General features: G+C 37.7%; 1 protein-coding gene across 2 annotated transcripts in view; it reads right to left on the bottom strand.

Annotated features, from left to right (window-relative positions):
- Positions 1-26943, bottom strand: part of FREM2 (FRAS1 related extracellular matrix 2) — a 106384-nt gene continuing 79441 nt past the window's right edge. Inside the window, exons 13-24 of one of the 2 annotated variants that reach the window (XM_015851908.1) lie at positions 26337-26495; positions 25253-25556; positions 23251-23382; positions 22329-22660; positions 13118-13310; positions 11253-11357; positions 9971-10098; positions 9744-9878; positions 5773-5899; positions 5005-5192; positions 4700-4846; positions 1-3829 (exon numbers count right to left, since the gene is read on the bottom strand). In XM_015851908.1, the coding sequence (XP_015707394.1) occupies positions 3317-3829; positions 4700-4846; positions 5005-5192; positions 5773-5899; positions 9744-9878; positions 9971-10098; positions 11253-11357; positions 13118-13310; positions 22329-22660; positions 23251-23382; positions 25253-25556; positions 26337-26495 (2463 nt within the window). In that variant the 3' untranslated portion in view covers positions 1-3316. Of the gene's footprint in view, positions 3830-4699; positions 4847-5004; positions 5193-5772; positions 5900-9743; positions 9879-9970; positions 10099-11252; positions 11358-13117; positions 13311-22328; positions 22661-23250; positions 23383-24267; positions 24359-25252; positions 25557-26336; positions 26496-26943 lie in introns of those variants that run through there. The other variant, XM_015851909.2, reaches the window with a different exon arrangement.

A 26943-nucleotide genomic window follows, 5' to 3' on the forward strand; every position in this document is an offset into this window, starting at 1 on the left:
TTTTAGATTAGTAACAAAACAGAAGTAGTTTTATTTTTATTTTTTTTTTCCTGATAGAAATACCAAATATCACAGCCACAGACATACATAAGAAATTGCTCCAAATAAATATGCATGGAAGGATTTCTGACAGCTTGATAACAAATTTAAACACAGCAGTTACTGCATAAAGGGTTTAACAAATGGCATTACTGCTAGCGGAATACGTATCTTCAGGGAAAAGAAGACTGAATAACTAATATGGAAATAGATTAAATATATATATAAAATATTCAGTTTATTGCATGGATAGATAAATATTAATATACTTGTGCATATAACTGGGGACGAGGCACTTATTTGGGTTAGTATAAACAAGGTCACTTGTTAAGCAGAAGGAAAAATGTTAATAAGCCTCCAAAACCTCTTGCTGAAATTCCAAACCTTGAAGCCATAATAACAAAGCATGCTGCTACAGTCATATTTAGAGTTCGCTGAATTGTAAGAAATTCAATTTCCTGGGGATGGAACAAACCTGGCAGGTCTTACTGGGAACACTGGGATATTTTTTCCCAGGCAGAGGACTTTGATACTTGACTCATGAATCTCGCTAATTCTTGTCCAGCTTTTCAGTGTGAGCTTTGTGTTTTATTTTGTTACCAACAGGTTTGTTGAATGCTTTTTTAGAATAATGTCTGCTGGATAATCCCCATCAACCAGAACCTTCCACAGAGCTGTAATCAGATGTTATTCAAAGCAGTGATCCAATTGTCTACCAGCCTCAATATCTGGCTTTTAGAACACACCGTTTTTTTATGTGGTTTCATAAAAAGAAATAATAATTATTAAAAAAAAAAAGATTTTGCCTGCAAGCAACTTCAGAGATATTTCAGTCTGTTAAAATATGAAAGCAGAAAAACTGCTCTACTGATAAACACCTGCATTCTGTATTTATCACACATATATTTTAAAAGATCTTCTCTGCTTACACAAAACGGGCATTTTGTAATTATTAAAATGTTATATTATTTACACATGTCCCATTTTACTGTAGGATCACAGTCTGAATACGCAAGTTTCTAGGAGACAAATTCTGCCTTTCTCATAATCAGTTATTTCACCTATGGGCACAAGGGCAAATTTGATCCTAGATTACAATTGTAACTTAGTTCTGAACTTTAAACATAAAACACATCTGTGGCTTAAGTCTTTGATCAATCTTGCACACATAATACGTGGATCACAAAACCAGGAACTTCATTACAAGAGTAAATTAATGTCAGGTGACCAGGGAAAAGGTCTAATGCACTGGGCACGTCTTGTGGATAATTATTTCAGGCTAGAACTCAGGTTAATTAAAATAAAAGATGACTGCATGACTTTAATAATGGAGCTTTGACCCTCAGGTTGCTGAAAACATCTTTCAATTAAGCAGTCTGAACAACAGTCTTCAGAAAACCCAAGAAAAGATGATACACATTCTGACCTGATTTGCTGGGTGAAAAACTGACGAAGCCTTACGAAATGAGTGAAGTCACAACAATATAAATCCAGAGATATCAGTGCGAGTCCCTCTGTTGGAATATTCACACCGTACCACAAATCATAGCACAGACATTCCCAGGAGAGCAGACCTCAACATTTCTCAGCCTTATGGATGACTATGCAGAATCGCTAAGTTGGGTCTCCCTGTGTTTACAGCCCACCACAGATAGGATACAAAGCCTTTGGGGCATATTTTTGTTCAGAGGTAACACTCTGTGCTAGAAGAAGCCAGGCTGCTTTCAGGCTGGATCCTGGTAACTCAGCTCTCTACAGCACAGTCCCCCAAATGCCAGATGATTTGTAGCTTGAGGATAGTTTGGGGGTTGCCAGTTTCCACCACTAGAGGCTGTGGAAGGGAACAGGTTTTTCAGCACCAATCTCAAGAGCCTGCTTCAGATTCTGTTCAGTTTATATAGTTGAACTGCACTGACTTGAAAAGATTTATTTACATGAAATGCTAGTGTGACAAATGGGACAGTCTTCAGGATTATACAGCATCCATGGCCAAGCATTTGGCAGGATATCATTAGGGCAGAACAGGTCCTGTCTGGATAAAAAAAAAAGTGATAAGACACTGCTGATCCAAACTTCAGCGAGACATTATGCTGCCAGATTGTCTACATTGGGAAAGCTGAGAGAAAATCAGAATCTCTCTTTCAGTCATTTGTTAAAAAAAAAAATAGCCCAGCAATGACCTAGCGTGTTTGTCAAAATATGCTATAATGATACACTAATAAATACTACGTGATTCAATCATGTGGTATTTTTTTCCTCACTTTGTTGCCATTCGACCATGGCAACTGACAATCACATGCTGGATTCAGTATCACGATTCCTAGGCTCAGTTCAATCAGAACTTTGTCCTCCGCATTTTGAATCTAACACTAGGTACTGAAATACTAATGCTTGCATTTCCCAGCAGTGGATATACACTTAGAAAAACAATTTACCTTACAACACATCCACAATCCGTTATAAACTTAAGAAGATATGTGTCTGGTTCCTGTCAAAAACAAAATTCTTTCTGGATTTGTTGTATTCTTTGGCTTTATATCAATATAAATAAGGAAAAAAATAGGGAAAAAAATCTGATTAAATAGCTGAATAAGAGCTTGCAGAAAAGAGTACGGATTGCCTTTTGTGACATGCAACTGATTACAGTGTTATGCCATCTAATCTAGCTGTCTTTCGAAAAAGTTGAGTTAAAAATAAGGAAAAAAAACCCAAACCTAATTACTGGTATAGCTTAAATGAAGTCAGAGTCTTACAGTACAGAGGATTCATGCCTAAGGCACTTTTCACCTTTCAGCCCAACTGCAGACCCTGAGTTCTTTGTGAGAAACAGTACAAAATTTAACTGAAGAGTGTAAGTATTCCACCTCTCAAGTATTCAGTATTTCTAAAGAAACAGATTTCCTCTCTTATTACAGACAGGATCTATAGCACCTCTGGATAGTTTCTACTACTTTTGTTGAAATGTCAGCAAATACAAAAAAACAAAACAAAACAAAATGTTCTCCCTTACAATGCAGTTCCTTGAACTCCTGCTAAAGATTAGTGCATGATATATGGGTGTCACAATAACCTTTTGTGCAAAGTGGGAGATTCAGTATGGATTCTTCTACTGTTGATAAAGGCAGCAAAAGTTCAGGATAAAAAAATTCAAGTAAATCTAGAAGCACGTGAACTTTTTACTCTTCACGAGTCATCATGATCTGCTGCGATAAAAGTGCAGTTCAATTTTGTTTTGACGCACCCTGGAGACTTTGGATTGAATCCTGTGGTCTTTGAATCAAACCTCGGAGCTGTCACTGGTGTAGTTATCGGGAAGCATCATTGGTTCGTTGCTGCCTGACTTCTTAGTGGCTTCCTTCTTCTCAGAATTAAGTCTCCGCTTCAGCAGCAAAATGATGATTGTAATTAAGCAGATGGCAAGGAAAATGGCAGCAGCTCCACCAATGATTGTGACTATGCTGACCCCTGAGCTCTGGCTGTTCAGTTCTCTGGGGAGAACACCATTGACCACAACCTCCCTTTGAGGGATCTGTTTCTTGCTGGTGCGATCCAGTGCTATGTGCTGTATGTTTGTCCCTCGGTTGTTTTCCACTCCAATGTCTTTTGCAAGTTCCGGAGCCCCCACAACTCCTCTCTTATGACGTCTCTGTGTGGATGCTACTGGGCTACTTCCACTAAAGAGTGAGTGGTACTGCTGCTCCACGCTTCTTTTGCCAATTCCGCGGTTAGCGTTCTCCTTTGATCGTACAGTGTAGATTGTATGGACATACCACTCCCTGCCCAAAGACACCTAGAAAAACACCATTTTTTGCTTTTAAACATATATGCACAATCTGGACAGCGCTATAAATGGACAAAATCATTATGCTGTTTCTTCATATTCTCATTCTTTTGACAGAATAAACGCAAAAAAATTACTGCATTGCTGGGAGTAGATTCTTTAAATCAAAACCAAGGTATCAGTTCAGTAGGGTCAGGTTATGAAACCATTTTTTATATTAAGTAGGCTGTTCTCTTAAATACTCCATTGTTTATGATGGGACTTAACACTGAATGGCCAGGAGTAGGAGTAACTACTTTTTCTAATTTGTACTTTTCAGTTTGGCATATCATTTGGCAAATACTAAGGAGGTAAATTCTAAAGAGGAAACAGCTGGCTGAGTCATACAGATCTAAAGAATTAAAGTAAACAGCTGATGGGTTAAACCTTTAGACTTCAATTTAAAGGCCTTTCCATCCTTAGATGCAAGCTTGTGAAGATGATTTGCAGAGAAAATGCTGAATCAATTAGATTTTGATGAAGTTCTCTATAAACGTTTACAATTATTTTATTCTGTGTCTTAGACAAGAGAGATAGGAAGGAATAAAACAATGCTGTGTAAGAAGAAACTTAAGTTCTTGGAATGCATAACAATCATTGATATAATTTCTCCTTAGATTATGGAATGAAACAGAAGAAAATCAATATTGTCCCTATAGGAATCATCTTAGAAGTGTTCCAGATTTTACATCTTGAAATTTGGAAGCACTTATAACACTGTTTAATTGTACTGAAATCACAATAAATCTTTCAGTTGGCTTCAATATGACTTAAAAACATTTCTTGTACAAGTGTTTCTCCTTGGTTCTGTGTCTTGGTACTAAGCTATAGAAATCATACCTGAAACAGAGGAGTTGAGTCCACTTTAAATCCATCAGAGCCTGGTTGTTTAACCAAAGAAATTGCTTCAGGATCATCTATTGCAAGTTTTGCATTAAAAAGCACATCTCCAAAGCTTGTGGCTTGTGTCTCTGGTTGAGCTTTATCCTACAAGGTCATGGAGGCAAAAAAAAACCACCACATTTGTAAAATACAGATTTGTTACTCCCAGGTTGGTTTCAGATTAAAAAAAAAAAAAAAAAAAAAAAAAGTGCAAAAATTATTATCTCAATAAAAGTGTATCCTCCCAGAACTAGAAATCTTACCACAATCTTAAATCTGTACAGAAGGGATGGAGAATCAGCAAGACATCCATATTCGGTGTTGGATGGATTATACTTGGGTACATATCCATCAGCTCCTGTACACAGGAAAACCTTCTCAATGCTACAGTAGAAGGAATCACCCAGATTTTGCACTGGATCCACCATCACTCGACCATAAATGACATCACCTGTAAAAGAATGCACACAGTTCACATTCTATTACATTGGAACAGTTAACATAATACTGAAGCTAAACAAATAAGCCTAGTTAAGAAGCTTGGTGCAGTTTCTGCTCACCTCAAAAGTCCAAGCTGAAGACTCTCAGTCTGCCTACAGTTACATCAAGAATTTACTTGAGACACCTTGCCACCCAACCTTCACCACAGCCTTTGGTGCTGCCAAAGCCTGTGATCAAACTGCACTCTTCCACACACTCTGAACCATTATAATAGCGCTATGAAGCCACTTACAGTTGCTATAATTAAAACCAGTTCAGAATCTGCTTTGAATTATGGGCTATATTCAGTTCTTAACTCAAAAAATGTTTACAAAGTGCACAGCATTTGAGAAATGGCATCACTAACGTCAACTTCAGATGTAATGGAGATGGACCAACAGCTCTGATGTAAAGTGCCAGTAACAAAGGCAAATTGCAAAAGAACACATACAAAGAGAGCTAAGTCCTTATTCCTAGTTTGTTTTGACTGAGACAGAATCCTGAAAGTGTGAACCACATATTAAAGGTCTATGATGAGTGCATAGTTTTACCTTCTGAGAAAGCAACATCACTTTCTTGTCCAAAACCCATTGATCCATCCGATAGCCAGAGTGTCTTTTTGGAGAGAAGGAACATCTGTGTATTCAAGCTGAATTCAGCAGCCACTGGGTCACTGACCTAAAACACATCAGTGCTTCAACAAGCATTCTTTAATCACTTTCAAAACACTGATCTTCTCCCCTATGCACTATTCATTATCTCCGCATACCTACATGCAATAATACAGCTTAACTATACATATTTATTTGCACTAGAAATATATCGCTATATGTTTTACACACACACAGCCTCTAGCTTATCTGCTTCTGTGATTGATGAGACTCTGGGCTAGTTTCTTCCCACCACATTTTTTCAAATACCAGACAATAAGGAGCCCAGAGAAACTTATACGTGTGGTAATGTGAGGAAAACATTTTCCTCATTATCTTGTCTCCTTTTGACTCAGCTTTTTTTCTCTATCCCATTTTTACCCTTACACTGAAGTCCCACCTCTGCTTCTTATTCTCTGGCATCCATTTGCAAGACTAAGTGATGCAGGAGATCCGTATATATATCTCAGATAATATATGTGAAAAGGAATTAAAACATCTGAGTATCTTTTATGATAATATTTAACTTCATATATTTGACATAGTTATCTATGATTTTTTCCTTGTTTATGTAATAAAAGTACAATAAAACATTATTATTAGCAGCAGGTTCTCACTGGGCCGTGTACTTCATACCAACATAAGTTAGAAGACAACCCCTATCATAAAATCATAGAATTACCCAGGTTGGAAAAGACCTTGAAGATCATCAAGACCAACCACAGCCTACCCATAGTACCCTAAAAACCCTCTGCTAAATCCTATATCGGCCATAAGAAAAAAGAAAGAATATAACAAAAGTTCTGAGGAGAACCCAGAACTCAAAAAGATACATTTTATGCATTCAAAAAAAATATATATATATATGTGTATATGTGTATATATGTGTGTGTGTGTGTGTGTGTGTGTGTATGTGAAAGAGAAGGAAAGAAGATACAAATGAAAACATTCTTGCTGGCCCATAGACAAAGGTGTTGATGGAATGAGATATAACACCACCACTAAAAACTGCTGCCACAATATATGCATACTACTTCTTCAAATCCCAGATCCTAAAGGATGCCAAAACTGTCAGAGCAACAGGATTTATCAAGAAGAATGAACAGCTAGAACATTTTTATAAACTTCATGGAGAGGAACCCTATCCCCATAACCTTGTCACAGAAATTATAGTAATTAAAAAATCATTTCCAATCTCTTTGGGATGCTTCCTTCCAAATACTTGGATTCAAGCTACTGGTTTGTGATCCCACAGCTTCAAATATCTATCTGATTCAACCAGTTTTCAATTCTGGATCTGAAAGAGAATTGAGCATGTCCTCATCAAACTCTTCCTTGGTAAAGTAAGTGTCTAATGAACTGGAAACAAAAGGCATGTGCTAAACTGAAGGCACTGACTTCAGCCACAGAGTTTACAATGGCAAGAGCGATGGCCTGGATAAATACTATGCATATAGCTGAGAATACATCTCTTATTCATTGTGTTTGAAGTGACTATTTTTATTTCAGTTTTACATGTAAGACTCAGTGCTGCCAGTGGCTGATTTACAGCAGAAATTTATGACAGTAATTTAAATGTAATCACTTCTGCTGTCCAACTAAGGAATTTTAAACAAAAGAGCACTTAAAAACATAATCTGTGAGGGTCTGCTGAATGAAAAAAACAGTCAGTTCAATCTGCCTATTTGTCATACTCATGAACTTTGCCTGTGGAGGGTTTGGCACTATATATATACAAATCCACCTCCATGGGATACCTGGTACCTCAAGAAGCAGATTGCTCCTGAGACAGGTTCATCTCAGGGCGGCAAGTACTAAGGGAGTAGTTTTGTCAAGAGGTAGTCATGAGCATTTAAAGAAAGGAGATGCTGTAGAGACTGGGATATAGCAAAGATTGCAGTTTGGATGCTGTAATGTACAGGACATCCTAGAATGAAGTAGTGGTAATACAAATGCTCAATAGTGTTTCAGGCTACCTGCTTCCCTCTTCTAGGGCCACAGAAACAGGAAAAACGATGGTGAAGATGGAAATACTGAAGTGAAATCTTCACAGAGAGAACACAAAAAAATCATTTCTACTTGATTTTTACATCTTAAAATGGGCCCTCACTCCTAAACAAAGAAAACTTATTCCAAGAGAATAAAAAGTCTCATACTAAAAATACCAATAAGATAATTCAATACAGTGGCTGGGACAGTAGAGCAATAACTGAGAGAAACAATTTTTGTTGTTCTATATCAGAATTTGATTCACAGTCAAATCTGATCCAGTTTGAAACTGGCACTCAATGACTTCAGCAGGCCTATGCAAGGTATCACAATATTCTTAGTCTAAGAACTAGCACTGTAGTGTGAACTTTCATGCTCACTTCTCTGTCTTCTGCTTCTTATTTGAAAAACACGGACACTAATGTTTATTCATTTGTGCAGAATGCCTACAAGTCTTGTTGGATCCCACTTTAAGACCATATATTCTTTCCATCTATGATCAAAGGAAACAACAATGGACCACAACATTTCCTGAATTCTTTTCACTGTATCTCAAAACAATGAGTTGGCTTTGATTTGAAAATTGCTGGTGACTGGGGCTAACCAGCAACAGTACTTAGTGATTATGACACTGTTACAGTTGTGTACCTTATCCCTAATTTTAAGCTATGTACCTGAAACTCGCATACACTACACTATTAAAGCTTTATCTGATATAAGAAACCCTATAGCAGCCATTTTATTTTCACAAAATAATTCTCACAACTTGAGAAATTTGCTCCTTAGGCTTCTTCCAGGTAAGATAAAAAGAATATCCCTATTCTACTTTACCAATTCTGCAACAATTTTTTGTTACTGTTTTAAATTTTCCTCAAATAATCACCATCTTTTTTGCTTGTGTGAGGGCTGGACACAAGCTGTGGTCCAGCACTGCTGTGAAGTCTTTGGAGTTCCTAGAAGCAGATTAGAAATGCCAGATGAAAGCCAGAGTGCTGAACTAGTAAAAATCCTCCCCTCCCAACTCCAGCCATTCATTTTTTTTCCAGAACATTTTGCTGGGTTAATTCTGAGAAGGCAGGTTTTATGTCAGATCAAGTATCACCTCTCTGTTTCACCACAACTTAATGCTGTATCAGGAATCATCTGTTCTCCCATAGCTGGCATAACACCAAATGAAAGCATAAAGGCTGCATACATTCTTTTGCATACTCTGGCTAATTCAACAGGAAACTGATTGTGTATCTCTGGCCGATCCACACTGCATTTACACTGTAAGATGATCTAATAGCATACATATATACTACTAATGTGCATGAAACCACAGCCACGTTGTTCCAGTCTTGGTTGTATTGGCTCCAAATAATAAAAGTAACAAAACTTCATCCTCACTTTTCCAAAGATCATGCTAGCCCTTATGACTAGTGATCCATTTTGCTGTGGCTGAGATTTTTCTCAGTATCACAAATAAGTCTTAAAGCTGAGTATTTTAACAGTGTTTGCTATTTACATCTCCTCTGCAGTTATTGGAGGAAGTCCTGCCTTAGGACTGGATCAATCTTACTCTGAAGGTCCCACTTCCAATACCAGAAATAGTAACCATCACACAAATCAGGGTGAATGAACACCCTTCTGACTATCACAGAAAAAGAAATAAAGATTGTCTATGTGTCAAGGACAAAAAAAAAAAATGTCACTAGTGCTCCTACATTAACCTTTCAACATTGGGTAAAACTAAATAGCAGAAAAGAGCATGTTCTGTCACTCCAATTTTGGGACTGGTTTGTTGTAAGCTAGTAAATTAAATTTCTAGTCCTATAATTACAAAGGCAATCTGAGAATTAAAATGAAAAGGAAACATGAAGAAAATATCATTGGGGTGCTACCTGCTGGAATCGAATATCCAGATCAAATGTGATCGGCTCTCTAGGATTGCAGATCACCGGTAGGCTGTACTCCTGATGTGGAGCAGTTGTACAAGCTATCAGCTTTACTGTATAGGTCCCAGAATAGTCTCGAACCTTTGTGGAGAGAGAGAGAAGAAAGGGTGTTACACCAGCACCATAACATACAGGCTGAGGTAAGAGGGAACAGCCAAAGGCTGAGGTTTTACCGCAAAATCTGAAACAAAACTCCACTGCTGCACTGGCTGGTTGTACGTGGGCTCGCTTCGGATGAGGCTGAGGCTGAAGGTCAGGCTCGGGTGATCAACTGACATAACCATGGAAGTTAGAGATGAAGCTAGAAATATGCCAACAGACAGATTTGTCACCTTTAGTGTTTCAGTGCAGACTCTCAGAGCCTGATAAACATTCCTAGTAATTCATAAATCATAATGCCATGGCCAATGTTAGTACTTTTACAGGGCAGTGGGCTTTATTAGCTGAAACTTACAAAATGAATCACAGTCAACATAGCTGGGCCCCCTTCATTCTTGTTCAAATGTCAGTTAAGCAGTTGTTTTTGGGCTACACAACCAGAACTGTATGAAGATTAAATCTAACTGAAAGGCAAAACAGTGAGAGTGGAATGGCAAAGATCTATAATCCCTCCTGTTTTTAACTTGGAATGTCAGCCCAGGGAACAAAAAATAATTTATCTTAGCAGAGTAACTCTTTCAGCTCTGCCCAACACACAAAACCTTGAACTTTCAGAGAATAGCTGAGAAAAAGCAGAATCACTATGAAGGAGTGCTATAGGTTAAAAAACTAACTAAAACTAAAACAGATTTCTTAAAATGTTTTGGTTTTTTTTTTCTCCTTTTTTCCCCTTCCCATCATTGTTCAGCAGATTTAATTTACTTGGATAATCTTTTCCATTGCCAACATTCATGTTCAGACTTATATCTGTAGAAAACGTCTTATACCTGTGATTATTCTGAATAAAGGCAGAAGGGTTTAAACAGATTAAGTTGCAGGATCAGGTCCTCAGTAATGACTTAATTGAATGGCAATGAGAATGTTTTATTAACAGAGTGATACAAAACTCCTGCTAAAGCTTTTCTTATTCTTTGAAAAAAAGCCTAATTAACATCAAAAGGCTGCAAATTAGAAAAAAAACTTTAATTCTTAGTCTCTAAATAGAGACAGATAGTCCACTTTAGCTTTTGGATCAAAAACCAGTTTTTATGGATCTCTAGTGGACAGATAGGCCTATATCTTCACCTATCATAAATCAGCCTTTTCATCAAGTGGAACTATTTCATAAGTTTGAAATTCTGAATACACATTAATGACAAATAAAAAGCCCCAAAGAGCATAAATCATTAGTTGGAGAGGCAGAGCACATAAAAACATCAGGTGTCAGTAGCAAGGCTAAGAAGAATGAAAAATATGAAATTTGGGAGGGGCGTCACTGTATTTTTACAGTACAGCTAAACTGCAGATTAAACTTACCAGGATGGGACATGACAAACAGACCATGAAACCGTGCCTCAGTCTTGAAGTTGACAACCAGGCGTCCCTCTTCACTAATACGCATGCTGGTTGGGTACAGGGAACCTGTCAGCAGAAGCCAATCCATAAATACCATTCCAATTACAGATGACAAATAAATCACGCTTCTACAGAACAGCAGCTCCACTTTTTTTATTACCTCTTGTTTCATCAGCTGTCAAGGAGGGGACCTACTAGTATCTTTTAGGTTCATTTAAGAGTCTTTTTACAGCAAGAATTTACATAGTGGGACTAGAACTAGGGTTTCACAATGTTTTTCAAAACACACAGAGAACTTCCCTGCAAATTCATAGTTTTAAATGTATTATTATGAACCCACACTGACGTTCCAGTAGACTGAGAAAAATACACAGCATAGGCAGCATCTGTATTCAGGAATAACATAGTCAGGGCAAGTGGGTTCTGACAGGGTTTGTATTGCTGGCGATTTCTTGAACAAATTAATCCCAAAACATGAACATAATGTTCCCTAATCTCAGGATACAAGGTCTTGTTTACATGTCAGAAGTGGTTTATTTCTGTTGTTTGAATTTCCTCCAGTATTCTGCAAAGCTTCAGAGTTTGGGCATTCCTACAGTGCTCCCTTACAGAGAGCCTGTGGTGTAACACTGTCCTGTTTGCTAGTGGCAAGAAGAAAATTGGAATGCCCCTCCATAACGCGCCTGAAACCTAACATGTTCACCAATGTGAACAAATCACTTGTACCAAATACATTAATTTATACATCGGAATAATAACTTTCAATAGCTGCCCAATCAGACAGGAATACATTGGGTGTCTGCCCTCCACTACTCCTGTGTTCATTGTGTTTTATGCTTCTGCATTCAAAAGGAGCTGCCAATGTTCATTACCTCCATAGCTCTGACCATCAGCTTTTGAGACATACAAATAAAAATGTAAAGCACCAAAGGCATGAAAATGGTAGCACTGACAGATCACATCATTGCTGAAACCAAGGGTTAGATCTGGCTTTTAAGTGGTGACAAATACATCATATGATTTGTGGCATGTGGTTTGTTCTTTAGACAGGGCCTGGCATGTGCTTCATTCTTCATGAACTGCAGATTGCCCCTGCCATTCCTCACTGCCTGCTCTTATTATTAGTACAGAAATTGCATAGTAATTACATCTGCAGTTTAGACACAGTTTGGAAAAAAAAGAAAAGAAAAAAGAAAAAAGAAAAAAGAAAGGTTTCAGCTTCACGTTGGATTGCTGAAATTGTGTGAGTGTACATATGTAATTATAGCTGGTGCCTGTATCCCACCCTAGGTTGACACTGAACATCTGAAGCTTAATTCTGGGCACTGCTAAGTAAATCTGCACATGAAGAACAAAGCAGTATATATGCACAACTATGCATTTTAATCTTTGGCAGATATCTGAATGTTTTTCCAGATAAATTCACTTTTTGCAGAGATAAAATATCTTAATGATAAAGTTTGACCTGCTGCCTAATCACGGTCACAAATATCTATCAGCAGTATCTATCACATATAAAGAACGTTTAACTTTTACAATTTACTATTCTAATGTACAGGACAGGTTATAGCTGAATACAAAGACATGGCAAATGTTGAGGCTCTGAGTAGAAATCAATGTGTTAACTTTGTGTACTTGAAACATGAAGAGGCAGTTGTCTTTCCTTGCAGGAAAATAATTGTTATCAACTTAACATAGTTTTCATAAGCAACTCAGCAAGGAATTTCAAGCACTGGGCAAAAACAGACAGCTTGCATCTAATACTAAAGTGCAAATTACACTCTCTGTAAAAGGATGATTTTGACTTAAAGAAACCGGAGCCTCACCTTGGAGCTCTGCTTCTGGTGGGCTCCCGATGCCGTCCTTCCACAGGATGGCAGTGTCATACACAAAAGTCAGCCGGAGCTCAGACTGCAGGTCAAAGTGCTGCCAACCTCCTACACCCACCGGAGAGTGGAAAACATAGGAGACATACAAGGGGACCCTCAGTGTGACATACGATTGCACTAGGTTCAGAACCTGTGAAAAGAAAAATGATTTCTTGAGGTTAGAGGTAAGGAAGGATGGCGCTGCACAGGCAATTCTAATGCAAGAAAAAGAAAACAGAACTTGAAATAAAAATTGCCTCTGAATTACTTTACAGTGCATCTCAAGTTATATTTGCATTTCAAATTGAGTATGAATTCTGATAGACAAACCTCTAAATTTGGACTCACCATTATTGTTTGGGCTTTTTAAGTATGTGAATAACATGAAGACTTTAGCACATTTTAAAGTATCCTTCTGCATTTGCTCCGTCCTTTCCCCAAAGTAACTCTTTTGCTTATAATCTTGCGTTACAATCCTGCTAAGATCTACTGGCAGATCCTGAACTTGCTCAAAGGTCACTGCAAGGCTGCCTTGTTAAGACTGTACTCACTGAGCTCTGGAATTATTTCCTCCTTTGTGCAGATACTGGCTAGTATACTGCATGCAATTGCACAAATCATACTGTCACTCACAAAGAACTGAAAAGGATATGCAGTTTGACACAGATTTAAAAGTAGATTCTCTATGTACATATTGTACAAAACAGTAGCATTATTATCAGAGAATTATAAATTCTCTCAATACATTTTGATAAAAAGGCAAAAACAGTGTCATTAAACTGTTACATCTTAACACAGCTCTTATGTGATTTACAAATACATTTCTGCAGTGTCTTACTTCACATCTCTCTAATTAAAATTTTGCAATACAGATCCTTTTAGATCATGACAGATTGTCTTGCAAAGAAGGAAAGACAGTGAGATCATCTCCCAAGGGGAAAAATTTCAATAGCATAAGTGGTGTTGAAATTTATTTCCAGCAGATACTGTGTGCCTAGCTGGCATTTGTGCATCTGAACGTTTCCCCAGAGTGGTTACTTTATAGGCCTTTGAAGAGTGCTTTTCACTATTAAAGAAAGCATTCAAAGAACTTTATAAGCTGTGTAAAAACCAGAATGTTCCTGAGATTCCCCAGAGGCATGTCAAGAGACTGAACATCCACTACCTTTACAGCTGCTTTACTTTTCCAAGTGCTGGACAAAGCTTTTAGTAGTGGTATGAAAGGCCAAATTTACTGCTTCAACTGACTAAATACTCTGAAATAGTAAAAGTGTTCATTATGGCAAATATTTATAGTTGCAACAGCTTAATTTTATTCATGACACTCCTTGATCTACACACTATGTTACTTAAACACCTTCCACTTATAATGTTAGCATCATTTCATAAGATGTGTGCAGGCACTAGAGAGTCTGGAAACACACACAGTACCATGCAGTAAAGCAGCCTGGCAGATAACACGAGCCAGTACACATATAGATGATTTTATATTAATTATTCTTTCTTAGATATAAACGCAATCAAGATGTTCTACCTGAAACAGAAAAATAGTTTTATTCTGCATATGTATGTATGATAAATTGAAATTGGACAGCAATTTTACCCTTCAGTCCTATTTAATTTATACAAACAGCAGCAATGTTACCTTTGGGATACTGTCATGGACATTCAAGCAACTATTTCAGGCATGGATTTGTTAAATTATTCCAAATAAGAACACCGAACGCTCACTTTTATTAAGAAAGATGCAGCTATAATGCAAATCTACAACATAGCTTAGTATGCCTTTAATTCAGGACTAACTCTGAATATTTGCCATTCCCTGGAATGGTATCGAGAGCTAACTAAATACGTTTACTCACATAGCAAATACATCACTACTGAAAAGACCTCCAGCAAAACTAGGTTACCTTTACTCTGTGTTTTTGCCCCACATCTACATGTTGTACAATAAAAATTGGACATCAAAGCAAAATATCTAAAATTCAGTTTGCTTATGGGAAGAGAGAAGAGTTAATACACTGCTGTCCTCTTGAAAAGATGTATATATAACGCTTAGTGAGGAGGATTGGACTATCACACAGAGTATTTAATGACCTTGAGGACTAAATAGAACTGAGCTGAAATTTTATACTATAAAGCATAAGGTAATATAAACTAGTGAGAGGGATTTCTGGCTGAAATGAAAGACACTGGTTAGAAAGAATAGAGGAGAAAAAAAAATGGTATGTGAGTTGATCACATCATAACTATGACCTTCCTACCCTCTCCATGTGATATGTGCCTAAGATAAACTGAGGAATGGAGTGGAAATTAGAAGCATGCATGCCATTATTCAGAGCACTAGTGAGAGCTTATCTGGAACAGCTTTGATCATCCATGCTTGAAAAAGCCTGATTTGCATTGTAGACTGTAGAAAAGAAATCAAAATAATCACAGGAATGGAAAAGCTATTTTATGAGAAGCAACTAGAATAGCTGGGTTGTTTAGTTTAGCTCAGCATAAACTATGAGGAAATAAGAATTCCACCTGTACACATCTGGAGATGAACAGCAGAGAAGGGCTACTGAGGATGATGAAAGATGGTGCTGACATGAGAACAAATGGGTATAAGATGGCCATGACAAATACAGCCTAGAAATTAGAAGGATTTCTAACCCTCACAAGAAAGAATAGCGAGGCCATGAAATCCTATTAATTTTTAGATCAAGTTTACTAGGTTGGAACTACTTTATACTGAGTTAAAGCTGCTGACAGCAGTGACCTGGACAGTGATCCACAAAGCTCTTCTAGTTCAGTCTTATGCCACAAGTGAAAAAAGGCTTCTTTCAAAGCTGTTCTTGGTTATCCAGTGTTAGGTACCGTTCACTGTTCATGCACATTGTACATAGAGAAATCCATTAATGGGGTTTGTAAGCCACATTTTAGGCTTGTCTTGCCTCCATTCATTGTAAGCACGGCGTTAGTGAGCACAGCTCTCTTTTGTACTGGTGGGAAATCTAGCAGTAGGGAAAGTCACCCTGAAATGCTGCTCCTTTGCCATATCTTGCTGCTGCTTTGCAGAAAAACCTGAAACCAAAGAATTCACCCTAGAAGTTAGCAGACTCTTCTCTTCTAGTAAAACCTATATATGTTTGGGCAGTAGGGTTGCTTGCTCCAATCTGGGAATTTATTCACCTGCCTATGAAACTGTGCTTCCATCACCATGACTGTCTTCACATGTGATTTGCTGCAAACAGGGAGAGGACGAAGTTTTTTTTCTAAACAAGCTCATTGAGTTTTTATGCACTCAAATCCCTCCTGAGGCACTCACTGGATAGTAGGTGTGGAAGAAAACCTATAATACTGGTAGCCAAAACTACTGAATAAATACTTTTTTTTTATGCGAACAGCTTACAAAGCAATCTCAGTTCTTATTAAAAAGGAAAATGCTGGAAGGGGAAAATTACTCTTCAGTGGGCAGAACGGACAAATCTCAAGCCCATCTAGCTAAAACACAGAGGACCTTTTGGGTAAAATAAAATAAAAAAGGGGGAAATTAACTGCAGAAGAAAATTGTCAGAGTAAGAGGAACCCCCCAACAAATGAAATGATGGAATGCGTCATGCAGATGGAGAAGCTCCACTTCTCTAACTCTCTTAACATGAGAAAACATTCTTTCCATTGGGTTGTCTTTATTTTCCAGCAAAGCCTATTGAGAGTAGCCAGCTGTTCATATTTTATCTCAGTGTGACACTGATGAAACCGAAATGGTAACTCAGAGCTGTGTAAGTGCAGGATCAGCTTAACTGCTGTGGAGAGACAGAACAGGTGCACTGTATCTACACATTTTGTGAACAGAAGATTGTAGATGTTGTATTGGCAAACTTTTATTCACCAACATCAGTTTCATACAATAATAAGTGGATGTGACTTTCAGCCAGCCTTGTGATACTAGGACAGAAATCCAAATTACAGCTACATCCGAGCTGAATTGGGAAAACTGTTTCTCATCTTGTGACAATGCCTGAGAAGACAGGACAAAAATTGTTCCAAGAAGGGAACAGGCTCTTATGATCACTGTCTGACAAAAGTCATTCGGATAGCCCATAAATCATTCAAGCAGCTCATCTAAAAATGTCTTAGTGCGGGAGAAGAACATAATTTATCCTGAATATTGATGTAAGATGTATAGATTCATACATGTTATTTGCAAGATAAATTGTCAAAGACAATTCCCATTTACAAATTTCTATAGGTGTTCTGCTTTTGTTCCCCTTTCTGATGCAAACTGTCAAACTTCATTAAGTAAAAAAAAATAACAATTAATTTGAGCATCTGTCATGTAACAAGTGAGAATATTCACAACAAAAACATTTTCAGTTAAGATTAAGGGGCAGGGACTCTGTCCTGCATTACACTGGATTTTACTTATTTGGCTTTCATTCCAGAGAGCAGAACTTTGCACTGGAAAACAATGTTATAGCTTTGGGATATGATCAGTAGCTGTAAGTGTGTGTGTGTGTGCATCTGTGATCATGGGCATGTGCTGCCAGTACTGGCAAGATCAAAATTATAAATTAGAAATAACAGTTTCATATTTTATATTGGTTGTCTGAATGAACCAGACTTTTCATGAGAACTGTATATGTGTCCTCTGGTTTATCCTAATCCTGACTTACTATTGCATTTATTTGCTATGTCTGCAAATTTGAGTCACACAATCTTAACAGTGTTGTCAACTCACTGTTTACACAATAAATATATGGCAAAGCTCAGATTTGGCCCCAAGAAGACAAACAGCCGGGTAGGTCACAGGTGAGACGCAAAGCAGCTTTGTGTAAAAAAGCCTGAATGGAAAGGAGAATGCAATACAGCATCGAAGTGCCAGCTCCTTGAAATGTATTAACTTCTGTCTTTGTTACACAGCTGGTGCATTAACTTTGGAATATATATATATATATATTTCTTTTTGCAATAGATAGGCTTTACAGCTGGAGGAAAAAACAAGCAAAAAAATTGATGGCTTGTTGGCTTCTGTGTCAAGTGTTAAACTGCAGGTTTTCTTAAATTGATTGTGGTGGCTGACATGAATATAAAAATCTGAATATAGGTACTTTTGTCCATCTGCATTTTACAGCTTCTAGTGAGAACTGCAGAAAAGTTGGCCTTACAAATGATTTCTGTAAAGCTAAAATCTTTGAAGATGGAACCTTTATTGCACTGTTTCCATGTAATACTCTGCAAGCTGCCTCATATAAACTGAGGCATTATATTAGTGATTTTAACATTCATGTTCATATGGGATTTCCAAGCATCTCAGTGCCATATGCAGAATAAATGTGAAATGACCATATTGGAAGAGAAACATTTTCAATTTAAGTCAGAACAAACTGGTTTTTGTCAGAAAGCAAAACAAAGTCTTCAGCTGTATTCAATTACAGCAGCTTCAAGGCATTAATCTGCATGTTCCAATACTTTAGTGTATGTTTTTCACCTTCTTTCAGTCAAAGACTTGCTTAACTAGTTGCTAATAAAATCTGAATGGTAATTTCCTTGTGTTCTTATGCCAAGTCTGGCAGTGGTTGAGAACAAGTGAAAGCAAAATCCACACATAAGTACTTGGCCTGAAACACACAGAAGCCTTTGGATGCCAAACTGCCTGCTTACAGCAAATAATTGTAATGGCAGGAAATGAGATCAAATGATAGTTTGCACTCTATCAAATAAAAGTAGGCCAGTCCTTCAACATATACTTCCTTACAGGATAGTTGCTTGGTTTTCACTGTTTCATTTTTTAATTTCCTTTCAAGGAAATCTGGCATTGCTCTAGAATCTTTAGTGCTTTACTCTCACAGCACCCTCATGAAGTAAGGTCTAATCTCTAATAATTACCTGAAGATACAGAAAAACAACTTACATAGTAGAGCTCCATGTTTTTACATTCTCAATATATCCAGACACAGACCTTGAATTTCAGACTATGTAGGCAAGGTGTTCAAAAGATAAATGACCTTTACTTCAACCAGAACACAGCTATAATCTGAACGAATAAGTTCAATTTACAGGATACAGGACTTTATTTATAAATATGCATTCCTTAAGCTGCAAATCTAAATCCATAATAGATACCCAGATGCTTGACTTTTCAGATATGGTGAATATGGGCAGACCCCAGGAACAAAGCGTCAAGCTATATTCTGAAAGAAGGGCTGCATCTACCTCACACAGGGTTTGCTCATGCACAGAGTAATTGCAAAAGAGAATGGGTCACAAGGAGAAGGCCTCAAGGACAAAAAAGAAAAAGAAAAGAAAAGAAAGAAAACTAAAACCTTCCCTGTATGTATTATGACAGTTCATGAGTTCATGGGAACTGGCAAAGACAGCTGCAGCCTGTGGCAAACACCAGGAGTGCTGCCAGAAGAACGACACCAGCTGCAGGTCTCCTACCTCACACTTTGCTTCCTGAAGTTCATCTTCTTCCCCTCCCATTAGAGGAGCTCACATAAACAAGGTTCCACATTGCACAAGATATTGTCAGCTGCTTTTATGGAATATCTCTGTCTGAATCACAAGTGCTACCTTTGATTGTATAGTAGTGTTGGAGAACTAGAACTGAGAGGCAGAATTTTGAGTTTAAAGATCTACCAAATGGTAAATTCAAGCTAGCAAACTTATAGTGGTAGCAGGATATGGTAAGAGAATTTAATATTTCTTTATCAGTTAAGTATATAGAATGGAAATTAAGCTTTCTTTGTGTGCTAAAAAAAAACATGGTGAAAACCATAGCTGCCAGCTTCCTTCTCACAGAGAAGGATTATTAATTGCTCACCGAAGGAGAAAAAGATAACAATGGTGACAACCACAGAGATAGGGCACTGACTGCCTCCCCTCTCAGCTGGGGGGGGTCATGTGAAGATAAAGACTGAACTTGGAGAAGAATTAAATGGAGGTGGGGGGGAACAGGGAGGGCAGTGAAGCGCGTACCGGCTGCGGGGAAATGCTTTCCCGCTAGAAGTAATTCAGCTTGATATTTCACTCACCACTGTAGCCTTTTAGCCACACCCTACAGAACGCTAAGGGCTGACTTCAGCTACAGTTTCATGGCTCTGAAGCTCATGTTCATCCCTCTCTACTTTTAAATGGGAGATTTTATGTGAAATACAGAACACCTCTGAAGCTTAAAGTGTGGCTCTCTTCCTAAGCCCAATTAACATTTATGCATGTCCTCCACAAAGTTCTTTAAAATGCAGGAAGGACTGTTATTTTTTGCTCTGTTTACACCCATATGTGCATATAGGACTTACTTAGACATTTGTCTAAACCAACTGCTCAGCCTTTTCTCTATAGGATACTGGAGTATTAAATAGAAAGAGGATTCAAATCCAATCTTCCTTTTCACTATGGGAGAAACAGATGACAGGATCGTCTGACATCTGCTTGGCAGCTTTTTGTACTTATGACAGTGCAGTTTGGGAAATAAGAATATATGCTTGCATGTTGTATGTGTTCTAGGGCATAAAGAGATAGTAAAAGGAATGATGAGGTGAAGCAGTGATATTATTCTAGGAACAGAGAAGATGGCTGTCATTTTTATCTCATGAGAATGTGAAAGGCTTACATCCCACACTATCATGCCTTCCCCTTCCCTCTGACAGGTTCATGGCTACAGTGGAATGTACCTGTAGGAGGATCTGCTCTTTGTGGAGGGGCAACTCCAAGCAGATGCACCAACAGTGAGCTTCCAGCATCAAGGCAAATACCTTGAACTGGTCTCTGCAACAGACAAGGAACCAGGAGAAACAACAGAGCACTCAAATGATGAAAAATTTGTGCATATAGGTCTTCAGAGGGTGGATAAGCAGATGGTTCCTAGGTAAGATGAACACCTGTTAAAAAGCAGAACAGCTCTGGCCATTTCACACAGAAACCTCATCCTTTTCTCAGTGGCTCAAAGGTAATGCTAGTGAGCCAGGAAAGCAAGCTGGCTTACCACACAGCTGTGCGCTGAGCATGGACTTCTCTAAAACAAGGTACTGCATTTCCAGCCCTTCTGGATTATCCCTAAAGGGACAAGTCTGTGTCATAAATATTGATCTTCTTGGTTACAGCTTTTGTTTTCCAGATCCTGAGTGATATCAGACAGGCTTGTGTAGTAATTGCACAAGGAAGACCTAAGGATTAACTTTGCTGTCATTGCACCAGAAGAAATGCTGCACTCTTTTTTCTCCCACACTATGGGAAATGGCCTCAAGTTGTACTAGAAGAGGTTTAGACTAGACATAAGAAAGAACTTTTTCTCTCAGAGAGTGATCAGGCACTGGAATGGCTGCCCAGGGAGGTGGTAGAGTTGCCGTCCCTGGCAGTGTTCAAGAGGTATATGGATGAAGAGCTACGAGATATGGTTTAGTGGTTTGCTGTAGCTACGGTAATGGGAGGACGTTTAAACTAGATGATCTTGTAGGTCCTTTCCAACCTCGTGATTCTAGGATTCTTATCTGGATTTCTAGAAACCACCTTCCAAAGGACATTTGGAGATCTCTCCAGTTTCCTTGTTTATAATCTCCAAACCACTTTCACATCTCTGTTCTTCAGCCACACTAACAGCTTCCCTTTGCTTCACCACCACGGCATTTTCTGCTGGGTAATGTGAGAACACTATACTGTCTGCACTGCTGGGTCTTGTTATACTGAGAGCAAAGGATCAGCAGTGCCAAGCAGCTGGTAATATAGTGCAGTCCACTGTGCAGAAAGACTTCATAGCTCTTTTTAAGTTTATTTTAAGATACACAATGACTAACAGTCCAGCACTACCCATGCGCTAACAGTAATCCTCTAGAAGGCTCTCATTCTAAGAAAAGACTAAAGTGGCTTACTAAAAACTGGATATGTTGGTCCTCAAGTATTTCAATGAGCTAAAGTTACAGCAAATTTAATACAAATTAAGCCACACAATTTCAGTTGGACAGGGATTTCATGTATAGCCTGTTAGTGTTTAACCGACACAGGGATAGCTTTAATAAATATACTGTCCTTAGTGGAAGTCTGTATTCTGTTAAATAATAATAATAAAAGAATACATTTTAAACTGGTAATGGATAGATAGATATGCTATTGTCCTTAAATATACATTTCACAGGAAGTTTTCAATTAAAGAATAAAGCAAAAAAATCAAGTTGTAGTTTGGTACCTGCCCATCTGTCCCAATGGTGCCTCCACAATCTGTGAGGAGCTCGGACATGTCATAGTAGCTAACAAACTCCCATAAACAGGCTTCCAGATTCAGATTTCGGTAGAATCGTAAGGTATTGAGACCTCTGATTGCTGGGCTGTATTGGTAGGGAATGGTCTCTCCAATCACATCTGAATTTTTGGTAGCATCAGTCAAGAAACCATGGTGGGTCTTCACTTCTGTGTAATCCAGCAGGTTGGAGCATTTATGGTTTCCAACTCTGGTTCCATCGGGGCTAAGTGTCAGCTCAAAATTGGAGAGCTCCCTTGTAGAAATAACAGGCAGCATGCCTAAAAAATTAAAATAATTATATCTCTGTCACTAAATTTCAGTGCTCTGAGTTGCTTAACTTAGCAAAAAACTTTCAAACACCAAGTATATTGTGATGTGCTTCTGTACTTGGAACTTACAGTAATGAACATACTTTAGAGTTCAGAGAATGATGATACATTGTGCGTGTCTTTTTACTATGAAATGCTAGCTATTTCTAAATCTGCAACATATTTTTCAATTGGAATTTTTGTTAAGTCTTCAGAAGCATGTAGCAATTAAATTGCTTCACATGTTTTTAAATAAATATTAATTATTCCTTGTTGTAACTATTCACTCAGAGGAATTTTATTAAGTGTAGGTCTAACCCAATTTATGTCAACTGTGCAATTAACCAGAGAACAGTCTTCACATCAAAGACTGTGAAGCTGTACAGTATCTTATGCATCTTACTGCAAAGCGCATTTGTACATTCATGGCATTCTTCTCTGGTTCCACGTGTTAAAAGACACTATCATTTTGACTGTTTTAAATAACATGACTGATAAAATAGCTCATACAACAGCAAGTTGTACAACTTTTCTAGACTCCACAGCTGCTTTTGTCATACCATCGATATGTGGCATCGTGACTGTCAGTTTAATGAGATTGGCATAAGCTGGATCTTCTGGTCCTGTATAGCGCAGCTTGGCAGAGAATGGTTCTGCTCCAACTACTCCTGACACACGAGGCTGACAAAGACCTAATGGAAAAAAGACAAAGTAACTTTACTCTATGTCCAGAAGAAATAATCTACGCTTTTCTTTGCATTAATTTTAGACACGCTTCTTTTCCCATTGGATATGCTGCCAAAACAAGGAGGATTTTTTGAAATGCCAAGTAAATGCTATAGAGAACATTTATCAGAGGTTTGAATGGGGATCTATGCAAAAGAACAGTCACGTAGAAATCATAACTTTATCAATTGGATCACATTTCCAGAACCTGGTGATGACTGCGCCTATACATTTTCAGTTGAATATTCCAACTTGCAAAATAAGTGTCAGGTACCCTACTTCCTTACAGATTACCTCAGATGCCTTAATTCCCTTCCCCTTAAACACATACAGAGTTTTATGGAGGATACTTATCAGTATTCAGCTGCTTTCGGCACTGGATTGGGGTGTGGACCTATATATGACTTAATAGGACTCTATAAGCCACTTGTCCCATTAGAGAATAGTGTCATAACTAATTTTAGTTGGAAATGTTCTTCAGGAACACCATGCTCAAAATGGAGCCAGTTTTATAATCAGATCAGGGCCTTTTTCTGTTGATTCTATGTTTTTCCAAGGCTGAAGAATCTGTAAGTTACTTTGTCAGCCCATTCCAGGCTTATTTCAGCCTGTTCTAGAATTAGCAGGTTAGGTTTTCATTTGTATGATCTGAGATAAGTGCAACCTCCAGTAACATTGTTCAGCACAGAAATGCTTGCATCCTAGTCACACTTTGGGTCCACTGAGAAAGAAACCATCAGAAGTGGATAATCTGAACATTCCCTTTAGCACATTTTGTTATTTGCCCATTTATGAAGGGTTACAAAAAAAACCAACAAAAACAACACCAAAAAAAAGGAGGCAGGGCTCACCTCCTGGATCATTTATTGGTTCTGGTGGACTTCATTTTGCTCAATAGCTCTAAGCTGGAAACAGCAGGCTTGAGGACACAAGATTTCTCTTCTGCAAAACAATAATTTATTCTTTCTCCAATGCAAGTAAGATGTGCTAAAGAGGCTAGATCTATTTATTTATTTATTTACTAACTCCACAATCTGACTGACCTTTGAGAATTTGGTCTATTCACTGGAGGTCAAACGCTTCTGAAGCTGCAAATAGGATTTTTGCAGGTTGCTTAGATAGCATATAACAGCTATCCACTATCTGTGTTGTATATGATTATCATAACTGATGACTTCCACATCTCAAGACAGTTAAGGTACTGGAAATAATATATTCGTGCCAATTCAGTGCTGGTCCTGGGCTAATTAGCCCTGCTAATTTGTCAAGTGTAATTCAAGTAATTCAGTATAAGTCTAACATAATCAGACTGTTTTATATAACCAAACTAGCTCATCCAACAGAAGGTTGTCTGTCTTTAAAAAGTACTACACTGCATCTTGTAGACAATACTCTCAGACAAAGTCCTTTTTAGTCCTTTTTAAGATTCCTGACAGTGCAATCAGAAGTTACTTTAGCCTGCAGTCACAATGTGAAATAAAGAAAATAGTTAAAGTAGAAATTTCATTTATTAAGCTGCCTAAAGCTCTCACTTTGCAGGAAACAAAGGGTTTTAACTAAAATATTTAGATGGAAAGGTCAAAGGAAATTAAAATGATACTGCAAACGAACAATCACATAATTATCTACTGTAAGATCTTACAAAAACCAGAAGACTTGACGCTGTAGCAAAAACAGCAGAGATCATGAAAAAAATACAATAATTTGTAATTCAGCTTGATGGCTGGAAATTACTCATTCAATAGATTATACAGTAAAAGAAATTATCTGTAAGTGTGAAAATGCCTTATAATGTCATTTGATTTTGTAGGAATTTTGTAATAGGTGATAACTTACCTTCTGATTTGCTTATAGTTACAATTGGGCTCATAAGTTCAAGACCCTCATTCCCATCAGAATTGACAGCACGAGCTGCACACTGGACACGAGAACCAGCTTGAAAGTAAATGGAGTCAAGTGTGATCATCTTGGATGAAGTGAAGAAGGTATCAAAGTCAACCTCCTTCATGGGGCTAGTAACGCCGTCAGGACCAGTGGGTGCACTCACAAGCCATCGATATTGTGTCAGAGTATTATTGATGTTTTCACTAGCACATATTGAACCAGTCTTATCAAAGTCTTCATATTTAGGATTGCAAGCCTGCAGAATAAGGCAGATGTGTAACTATTTATTTGCTTTATGGCAAAGGAAATTTAATTTTTCAATAGTTACAAACTCAGCAGAACAGATAACTCCAGTGACAAACAATTAACTTGTTTTGGCTGTGATGCTTTTATTGCCATTAGGGTGGATTAAAAGGAAGATATAACTACGCTTAAATGAAATTAAAACTTGAATTTTAAATTATAGTTGAGGGGTTAAAACACAGCTAAGGAGGTTCAAACTACACTTCTACCTGCTACTTTAACTTGGATATCATACTCTGACCTAATTCTGCAAATTTCAAGATTTCTTTTGGTTTTGTACTTAGGAAAACCATTCAGCTCATGACCTTTGTGTAATGAATGGCGTGAGAAACTGAAGATGCAGAAGGACTTCCTCAACGCAAAAGAAAACTCCAAAACACAGCAGTAATTTGTCATTCTGTGACACTCATTAAAAATGATGAGTCACTGGTTATCTCCAGTGATTTTAACACAATGAAATGTAGAAAATAGTAAGTTGATATAATCACAGACACTGAACAAAATTGTTCTTAGTATCAAACTTGTTCTTAGTGATGACCAAGTGTTTATTGTTCTCCTGAAAATTCATTTGCTATCCAGATAAAATATATTAGCACTTAGGACTGTCCTAGCTTAAATTCATGTGTGACTCACAACAATATGATTAACAATGATTGATTGCCTGTAATTCTACTGCTCCTTTGAACAAAATCCATATACTGGTGTTGTTCCATCTTTCCACAGAGATACTCACTGTAATACAGATGACAGGATAGCCAGCTACAGGACTGGTTCTGTCTTTGGCTCTAGAAGTATCATCATATATCAAAAGAGATGCAACTTGAGGGACAGAAGGAAAGGTCACATCTGCCATGCTGTTCATTTCTTCAATGTAAACAATGGCCTTGGCTGTCTGATAATGAAAAGGTAAAAAAGTTCTCTGTGAAGTTTTAAACAAATGAAGAAATTCAAGCTAGACCTTGATTGAGAATATGTATAGATTTTGAAACACTTTCCCAGGGTAAGCTGTAAGAACTCAGCTGTATGAGCTATTGAAAAAAGTCTGAGGCACTGGAAAGTATATTGCAGACTATCAAACTGAAAGTTATTATTATTATTATTATTATTATTATTATTATTATTATTATTATTCCATTTTCTGAACACTGCAGATAGCAGACCCTGGACAATATGCAGAATCAAAGCAAAATACCATTTATATTTAAAGAATGCATAATATAACGCTAAATAAAAATGAACATAGCTTTGACAGCAGAAGATCTGTTTCACCTGGCTGTTCTTTTTACAGTATAGGGTATACATTTTATTACCATCCAGTGTTTCCAAGATTTTTAGTGATG

Source organism: Coturnix japonica, chromosome 1 (assembly GCF_001577835.2).
Source record: "Coturnix japonica isolate 7356 chromosome 1, Coturnix japonica 2.1, whole genome shotgun sequence".
NCBI classification, from domain to species: domain Eukaryota; kingdom Metazoa; phylum Chordata; class Aves; order Galliformes; family Phasianidae; genus Coturnix; species Coturnix japonica.